Source organism: Thalia democratica, chromosome 8 (assembly GCF_965202585.1).
Source record: "Thalia democratica chromosome 8, ktThaDemo2.hap1.1, whole genome shotgun sequence".
In the NCBI taxonomy this organism is placed as follows: domain Eukaryota; kingdom Metazoa; phylum Chordata; class Thaliacea; order Salpida; family Salpidae; genus Thalia; species Thalia democratica.
In genome coordinates this window covers 36,950,613-36,960,339 of record NC_139172.1, presented here as the reverse complement: position 1 = coordinate 36,960,339, position 9,727 = coordinate 36,950,613, and the positions used below count along the sequence as shown (strand labels likewise).

Below are 9,727 nucleotides of genomic sequence, written 5' to 3'. Positions count from 1 at the left end.
TGTTATTTTACTTTATCTAATTTAGACTTAATAGTTAAAAATACTATGCAGTTATTGAACAGTCGGATTTAACATTATGTATTGTATCTAATATTAACCATTAATCTACAATAAACTATAGTAATAATTTTTTTCTATAAACACATACATATACCTACTTTCGCTTTTATTTTTTACTTACAGTATCAATTTTCTACAGAGCTCCGTTTAAGTGTGTTAACTCGTTAGCACGTAGAAACATGTGTTAGTGTAATGAAAAGAAAATACATTTTTAATTTTCACTAATTATGATTTAAAAAGTCTAGTTTGTTGTTTTCTTTTTTTCTGCTACAAAAACTGGGCATTAAATATTGAATGCATAAGGCTTTTAGAATAAGTAGCTGAAAAGAGTTCTCTGCTCTCACTAAAACTGAAAAGTGCTCTTCTTAGTACTTTTTCTTACTTTCATGATTGTCCGACAAATGTCGTCCAATCGCAGAGAAGTATTTTTACGCAGGTATTTCGAACGACCATTTAATTAATTTTTCAAAATTTTTTGAACCTCATATTTGCTGATCGATTCTTACGTGATATATTTGAGATGTTCTTTCGCGCGTAGTCACTACCAGAGTGACAATTAAACTTATAGATGATGTTACTTTTTTCCCGGGTGGGAGAAACATCTCTGTAAATTCCACGCAGAGGTCGGTCAGTATACAAAATTATTCTTTAACGAAGATGGCCGAAAACCTGATTGACTTCCTCAGAAATTTTCTTAGAAAACTTCTCAGAAGTATTTCCAAGGTAAGTTATTTTGCAAGCTATTGAACTTTGAGTATATGCAAAAAATAAAAGTTATTTTCTTGAGAATTATAATTTCATGTCGTACAGAACCAGAAACAAGAATAACTGAAACTGTCTAATTAAATATTTAAATCCCACAAACTTAGAAGACCGGATGATTACACTCAGTTTGAAAGTGTTTGATTAAAAGTAGTAAGTAGTAACACCGTAGTTTGTAAGAGGGGTTTAAGCGGCAATTGAGCACAGGAAAGAAATTAGTGAACAAAAAGTAAATATTAGTTTTTATTTGTAGATTAATAGATTTGGACTTCTAGTTTTAATAACTTTTTTTAATGCTTCAAGTATTTCAAAAGATAGTTCGAATGCAACCAGTTTTGGCTATATTTCACTTCAAAAGCCACTAAAAATTTAAAAGTTTTAGTCAAAAAGTACTTGCAAAAATTTCTTGAAAATAAATTAAATACTTATTTATAACTTATCAATTACTCACTTTCTTAAGTATTTTATGATGTTTATAAACAAATAGGTTAGTAATTTGAGGTTTAAAATTTTATAATATATATTGTTTAAAGTTTGAATTTAAGGTTCCAAATTTTTAAAACTTTGTTTATAGCCTTTCTGTTATATGTTCTCCAATAAAAATAACATTTAAATTGATTTTTTTTTGCAAATTTTGAGCTATTTGACCTTTAGTATAATCTAAAATTTTCCTAAAAATATTCCTGAGCGTTGTACCAGAATGCCAATAGAAGACTGAATGTTTGTTTGTTTTCTGTCATGCAATTTGTTAAAGTAGAACAACTGTCGAAGAAATCAACTTTGTAACTTCCTAGTAGCTAGATAAAGTTTTTTAGAAGCAAAATTTATATCAAATAAACTTAGTTCCGTTATATTATTGGAAAATGTGTGTTTAACCCAACTAATTTAAAACATAAAATTCTAGCAACGTAGTTAAAATTTCTGTCAACAATTTCTAATCAACCGACCATTTGGTTAACTTGCTTTGTATTCCTTCAGAACACGTACGCAGTTTTTATAATTTGTTTTTCTATTTATCTTTAAACTACAACTACTTGTACGACAAAAAAAATAAACTAAAATTTACAACTTGCAATGAGTTAAAATTTAAGTTAAAGTTAAAAAGTATAATTTTATCACAATTTACGTCAGAGAATAATAAAAAATAAATCAAAAAATATGGTTTTTTAATATTTTTTTTTGTTTTAGTAGTACTAAGATTTAATTATAAATAGAAGTGATTGGAAACAAAAACTAAGTCATTTTTGTACTTATTTACTTAAATTTATTTTTGAAACTTTTGAAACTTTTAAAAATTTACTTGAAGACAACAGCAAATACTGTTAATGCAATTTACCATAAAGCGTTTGAAAAATGGGGTAAGTTTCAAATTTGCACGAGCGGACAAAATTATTTGAGGGTACTTAATTGCACGAAGATACTTTTGCACGAAGACACTTTTGTAGGCTTTTTTTTAATAGTTTTTTATTTATTTTATTTTACTATCACTTTTACCCCTTACCCTCGGTCGGTAACTTTTTTTTAGTTAGTTTTTTACTTTTTTTACTATCACTATTACCCCTAACCTTTACTCTCGGTCTCTAGTTTTTTTTTAAATAGTGTATTTTGATTTATTCATTTTTCTTGTTGTTTTTTCAGTATTATTTTTTATTTGTAATTTTTTAACTTTACTATCACAGTTACCCCTAACCCTTACCCTCAGCAACTAGCTTTGTTTTTCTTTTCATTTTTTATATAATTTGTCTTTTAGTTTTTTATTTCTTTTTTTTACTCTCGTGCAAAAATTACCCTGCGTACAAAATTGACCATTGGTGCAAGACTGTGTTCGTGCAATTTTGTACCCTCGTGCAAATTTGTCTCCGTGCAATTTTGTCTTTGTGCAATTTTGACTTGTTCCCATAAAAACTTACTGTTAAAGCAATATTTTTTATCTTCTATTGTTTAGAAAAAACTAATCGATAAAAATATAAGCTGCTAAGAGTAGTACTTTTATGGTACATTATACTTCAATGGAGCTTTATAACTGGGGTATTTTAACACAACCTGAAAGCATGACATCGTTTTCAAGACCACATTCTTCTTTAGACCCTTGATCGTATTCTGGATGGTAAATCATGTAAAATTTGAATTCATTATCAATCACAACAATCTTGTTACCTATCGTTGTAACATTAGCTGTGAGAAAGTTTTCAACGGACTTCAACAAAACAAACTTGTTGCAGATTGAATCGTAAACTTCGCTGGACGTCTCTAGCACACCTCCTATCACGAACAGTTTGCTTTTAATGGCAACTTCTTTGTACAACCATTTTCGGCATTGGCGACCATTCGTCAGCCACATGTTCGTAAGCCTCAACCGTCCTCGAACAATCGTCATAACGTCCACCGCAAGCAACGATTCTGCCTTGGTACACTGCGCAAGCATGTGACGACCTTCTCTCCAGCGTTCCAGCGATTGTTTCCCACGCTCGCGTTTTCGCGTTGAACTTGATGCAAGGAGAACGTGAACCTGCGAATCCTCCCACCACGTAAATGACCCCCATGAAGGAACAAGCGCCAAACCCCCAACGGTCAACACTCATGTCAGGTACCACCTCCCAACTGTTAGTGGCAAATGAATACTTTTCAACGGACGTTATCGTGCGGAGTTCGAAGTTTTGTCCGCCCACTACGTAGACTTCGTTCCCGTTGTAAACTACTTGGAAATCACTTCTGCTTTCGTTCAGCGGCGGTAACGCTTCCACGTTGTCAAAGTTACTCGCTTCAACGCTGTAAGCTTCGCTGAGAGAGCCCTCCTCACGCCGCTCAACTCCGCAAATGAATATGTTAAAGCGTTTTTGATCGCAATACCTACCGGCTGTGGCGGGTGCTGCGTTTTTATCAGCTTCCGAAACGCTTTTTATGACGTCATCGCTGACAAAAGACGATTTCACTTTCGCGACGTGGTTCGGGGAAGAAAGCGGCAGCAAGGAAAGGCGAACCGTCCGCAGAAGCCTCTTTGAATATTTGCCGCGTCCGCTCGTGTCTGCGCGCAGCCAACCGTCCGCCGCGTCGAACACCTGCAGCTCCGAATCGACATTCAGCCCGCTGCTCGCCACTATTTTCCTCACCGAGTCGTAGTCCAGCTCCAAAAAGTTTTTGGCATCGGCGACCGTTGGAAAGCAGCGTTCGATGAGGCGCAACGAGTAGTCGAGCGCGTTTGTTAGGTTGAAAATACCCGATAACCTGTAGAACGTTGCAGCATTGCTAACGGTGGTTTTGTTTGTTAGCACTCTGCTGATTTCTTTTTCCGAAATTTCGTCTAACAAAACTTTGTGTGTTTTCAAAGATGTCGTAACTTTGTTGTCGACATTCGTTAAGTACCGTGGTAAATTAAACAGTCAATTTATATACAGTTATAACAATCATTGGTGTTAACTAATTACAGCTGTTATGCAAATTTTTTTTCAGATATGGAAAAAATATTTTTAAACGACTTTTAAACAGTTAACGATGTTGTTGGGTAACGTACAGCCCACTAACAAAATAGCGCATGTTCTATATAGGTATTGATTTTATCTAGGATACAAAACTTTTGTCGATGTAAAATATCTGGGAACGGGTCAGAAAAGCACGGGTGACACTTTAGCACGGTGTGACACTTTTGCACGGGTGACACTTTAGCGCGGTGTGACACTTTAGCACGGTGTGACACTTTAGCACGGGGTGACACTTTAGCACGGGTGACATTTTAGCAATGGTGACACTTTAGCACGGGTGACATTTTTAGCACGGTGTGACACTTTAGCACGGTGTGACACTTTAGCACGGTGTGACACTTTAGCACGGGGTGACACTTTAGCACGGAGTGAAAATTTAGCACGGCGTCACTTAAGAACGGGGTGACACTTTAGCACGGCGTCATTTTAGCATGGAATGACACATTTGTTTATGCTTATATGTTATGTTGAAAAATATAAAAATAAACTATGCAGCACAATACTACAAGCTTTTAATATGTTTCAAGTTAAAGCTTCAACTAAAACTTCGTATTTAATATAAAACTACACTAGTTAATCTATGGCAAACCTCAACTTAATAATAACAATATAAAAGTAATTTTAAAAATTCTATCAAATCATTTTATTAAGATATTTTAACTAACGTATTTAAATATTTACTATCATATTTTAAACGTAAAACTACTTGTTTAAATCTAGCAACATAACGAGCTCAAGGTTTTTTATAAAGTTATTTAATAAGATTATAGCTTAATTTAACTTCAGTGAGTAAAGTATAAATATTAATAAATAATAGTATATTAGTAAATACGTTAATTAAATGTGTAAATGTGTAAGATTTATATATAGACTGCAACAAAAGTAAATAAAACTATTTCACAATTTTCTCTGTCTATTTAGGTTTTCTATTCTTTTAAATTTTAAGAAATAGCATAATTTGAAGTTTGATCAGTAAAATTTTTATTTGATTATTTTAAGCCGATTGTTTCAAAAGTGTTTGTACTCATGTTTGCATTTTACCATCTGCCGATATTGTTACTTTTATATATGCAGGTTTAGCGTTTAACTGACTTAACGCGTTATTATAAGATAGGTCGTAGACAGTTTCTAAAGTTACTTTTAAATTAAGTTGACATCTTAATAAAGTCGATGTATCAAATCCGAATTAAACTTTTACTATTAACTTAATATTTTATAGGTTCTAAACGAACTATTGTTTATTAAAAAGGATTTAGAAAACAGTTAATTATTTAAATTTAGACTAGCTGTAATAAAATCGAGTAAAGGAAATGGAGTATTTACAATTGCTAAACTGCAAAACATAAAGACGATAAAAAACTAAACAACATGAATGCAAACTAATCAAATTACCGAATCAAAGAAACAGAACACAAAATTTTCGTCTAAAATAAGTTCTTGAACAACTGAGCAACATAATAATGGCGTCAAGTTAACTGTGCAAAAGCACAGCTAAAATGAGCTCATAACAACGGCAACAAGTTACTGCCAAAACAGTACAATAAAATTAACCCAATAAAAAGAAAAGTAATTTTCCCCGCTAATCGACGCAAAGCCGTTGCAGTATTTATTTATTATAAGCCTTTTGATAAAAAAAAAGTTTGAACATAATTTAAATGTAAAGTCTAAAAAATTTAACAACATAAACTTACCGACTATTAAAAAAAAAATAGGGTGAAAGAACAGTTATTTACACAAAAATATAAGTAAACAAACCTAATTTGACCATTCTACTTTCTAAATTAAAAACTATTTAAAAACCATTTAAAAAAAAATATAATAAAGAAACTTTGACAAGTCTGACTGTGGACTGGAAAAATAGAATAGGAAATCACTTAAATTATTTTGTTAAATGTTTCAATTTTAGTTCTTTTGTACAATTTATTTTCTTGCTGAAGTTACATCACAGACGATATTTATTTTTCTGTCCGTAAAATGCCAAAATTGCAGAAATAAAGAGTTATAAAAACTAAATAAACTTTAGATTAATCTAAGATTTCAACGAAATTTTAATTTAATGCACTATTTATAGCATTAACATATTTTGGTAAGTGTCAGTTTTTTTTAAATTTTAAGATTGAAAATGCTTGCATTTATAATATTTTGAGCACACACAAAGTTTAAAAACAATTAAGTTTTAGCATAATGTTTTAATAGTTCATCCTTGGTGTGTTTATTTTATAGTTTGAATGAGTTCCAACGCCTCAAGTGTTAAAGACTAAATTGCAATTGCTGGGGAAACCCCTTTAAATAGAACTTATTCTTACCTTGAATTGTTCTATTTATAAAAGGAGCGAAAAAAAATTAAAAGCAGTTAGTTATAAAACATTTGTAAGCATTTACAGTCTTTAAAAATATGAGTCAAGAGTTATCATCTAGCTTTGTAGAAATAGAAGGAACCACTAAGCATAATAAAATTTTATATGAAGGATACCAACTATTTTTTGATAGAAAAACAAATGCTGGTAAAATATTTTGGAGATGTAAAAGAAAAAACTGCAAGGTAAGTAATGTTGATATTTATTTTCTGTTAAACTTTTAATTAAAAGAAGACTAGATTTGAGTTATTTAAGATTTTTTTAAACTTAAATCATAAGCTTTTAATAATGAACTATTGTTTTAGTAAAGTTCTTACTTTACTAACTGCTATATTGTAAACGACTTGACTGTCTTTATTTATTTGTTAAACAACATTTTAAAAACAGTTTAGATGTCATACAATAGGAAACCAAGTTTTTAAAAAAGTAAATACGCATAACCATTAGATAAATGTTATTGAAAACTCACGAGATAAAGTGATACAAAGCATAAAAACTAAAGCATGTTGTTAGTATTCTGCAATTTTTTTATTAGATAAGTTATAATTAGTTGTAAACCGTTTTGTTAATAATACTATAGATTAGACATTGTGTTTCTCATATCCTTATTTTTGATTTAGCTTTTTTAGTTTTTAGTCTATATAGTTAAGAAACTTAAAATGTTTTGAACATAATAGAAAATTCCTTTGTGGAGTCAGTACGAACAAGTACTTACAAAAAGTGATCAAACGAACAATATTGCGGAAGCAGCGCATCGAGCTTTGTACGCAGTATTAAATGGAAACCATCCCAATCTGTGGAGTTTTATAAATATTCTGAAAACGACTCAGAAAAGGGATATGGGACTAGAACACCTTCTGGCAGGGATAAAACCAGATCTCAAAAGAATAAGGTTCAGACAATCAGATGAGCGTCTGTTTTATCTGGTGTCAAGTTTTAATGAAAATAATAATATACTCGAATACCTACGTGGTATTCAATACAATTTTGATATAGATTAAATGTATATATTTGTAAATTTCGTTTGTGTTCGTTTTTATAATAAATTTTAGTGCTATGCATAAATTTTTTATTATTGTTATACATAAATAAAGTTATTTTAACCATGTCAGCCAAGCAAAATAATTAAATAAAATGTAAGTAAAGTATTATTATTTTATTAACAGAAGTAAAAAAGAATACAGCATAAGAACATTTGATTGATTAAGGATTTTTAAAACTAGTTAGCATTTAATTTACCAACTTCTTGTTTTTCAGTACTTATTTTTCTTATTAAGTATAGTTTTTTTTTAAATACAGGCCACTAAAGATTTTTTCTAACGTTTTGCTACCTACGAATGATTTTTCTAAATATAATTCGAAAAGACTGCCAAACTTTGTCTTACAATTTACTCCTTACTTAGATAATATTTTTATTAAAAATAATTTTGGAAGACACACTCTTTCTTGAAATCACACTTTAAAGTGCCTAATTTGCATAATTAACAGCATGCTCGTTATATAAATTTAATTTTAAACGTTTTATGAATTTTACACGCATTTAATTAAATTACTTAAAACTATCGATGGCGCTTAAGTGTCACTCCGTGCTTAAGAATCATTTTGTGCAAAAGAATCAATCAGTGATAAAGTTACACTCCGTGTTAAAGTGTCACCCCGTGCTAAAATGAAGCCGTGCTAAAGTGACACTCCGTGCTAAAGTTTCACCCCGTTCTAAAGTGACACTCCGTGCTAAAGTGACGCCGTTCCAAAGTGTCACCCCGTGCTAAAGTGACGCCGTTCTAAAGTGTCATCCCGTGCTAAAGTGACACTCCGTGCTAAAGTGACGCCGTGCTAAAATGTCACCCGTGCTAAAGTGACACTCCGTGCTAAAGTGACGCCGTGCTAAAGTGACGCCGTGCTAAAGTGTCACACCGTGCTAAAGTGTCACCCCGTGTTAAAGTGACGCTGTGCTTTTCTGACACCTAACCAAAATATCTTTATTTGGTTGCGCATATAAATAGTTAAGCATATTGTAATAATAAAGGAATGTTTATAAATATATATATATATTAAGTGTTTAAAATTATTTACCAACAAGTTTTATGAATTTGGAGAACAAAAGCTTTTATTTCAATTATAACTATTGTACCTGACACGCTAGCTCCTTTGCAAAACTCAGTAAAATTGTAAAAACCATCATTTGCAGATATTCGATCATCCGTAGTAAATCGATCAAGCTTGACTAACTGACTTTTGCACTTTTTGTCACAGTTTTTAGAAAAGCTTTTATCCGGTAGTATTTGATAGTCTCTTGAAGACATTGTTCTATTTTATGTTTCTATGGATAATTTATTGTTAAATTTTATCACTTTGTTTTTCAGGTGAAAATAGGTTTTCAAGTATGGAAAAATGTTATGTTATAAACTATAAAAGTATATAAACTCTTGGCGTAAAGTTTTTATGACAAACTAAAGATATTTATAGCTAAATTTATTTTTGACTTTTTAAATTTTAATTAGAACTTTTAAGTATATTTTATTTAGATTTTTAACTAAATAAAAAATATTTTGATTAGTAGCCATTCTGAAGATATCATTTTCAAGGTGTTTATGAAACTTTGTTATGCTATGTTATAAACAAAGGTATTTTCCTGTTACGTAAAAAGTATTTACAAAATGTATTCAAATTTTATTATTTTTTAAGCATTGTGTGTGAAAACATCAGTTTCCAAAAAAGTTTAAACAAAGTTTAAAACTTTTAACAATGTAAAAGTGTTTAAAATTAAATTTTTGTTGCTAGATACTGAAAAAACTAAGGTTGGCTCTCTTGGTTAATTCTAACTGGTAGCTTTAAAACTGTGAAAAGTTAGACTAAATTTTCAATAAGTGATTTACCCCCCTCTTCTATGCGCTTATTGAACATTTGTATGAGTGATTTTTTTCATCCAAAAATGAATAAATTGTTGTGCATTCATAGTTAACTAATGTTTTAAAATATATCAATAACCATTGATATTTTAAATGTAATTGGATAAAATTTCATTAAGGGCATAGAAGAGGGGGTAAATCACTTATTGAAAATTTAGTC

General features: G+C 30.7%; 1 protein-coding gene across 1 annotated transcript; it reads right to left on the bottom strand.

The window, feature by feature from the left end:
• Window positions 1–2,839: 2,839 nt before the first annotated feature.
• On the bottom strand, window positions 2,840–8,961 carry LOC145843212 (kelch-like protein 35). Its single transcript, XM_082950671.1, has 3 exons — window positions 8,892–8,961; window positions 3,116–4,123; window positions 2,840–3,084 (listed from the first exon to the last, which is right to left on the bottom strand). The coding sequence occupies exons 1-3, from the start codon at window positions 8,959–8,961 to the stop codon at window positions 2,840–2,842; spliced, it is 1,323 nt and encodes a 440-aa protein (XP_082806797.1).
• Between the last annotated feature and the right edge of the window lie 766 nt (window positions 8,962–9,727).

What these genes read in the sequence shown, in the direction of transcription:
- LOC145843212 (XM_082950671.1), bottom strand. Translation starts at nt 8,961, where the DNA reads ATGTCTTCAAGAGACTATCAAATACTACCGGATAAAAGCTTTTCTAAA. An exon ending in CTGTGACAAAAAGTGCAAAA is followed by an intron (nt 4,124 to 8,891) that starts GTCAGTTAGTCA and finishes AAGTTTTGTTAG; the next exon opens with ACGAAATTTCGGAAAAAGAA. An exon ending in GAAAATGGTTGTACAAAGAA is followed by an intron (nt 3,085 to 3,115) that starts GTTGCCATTAAA and finishes TGTTCGTGATAG; the next exon opens with GAGGTGTGCTAGAGACGTCC.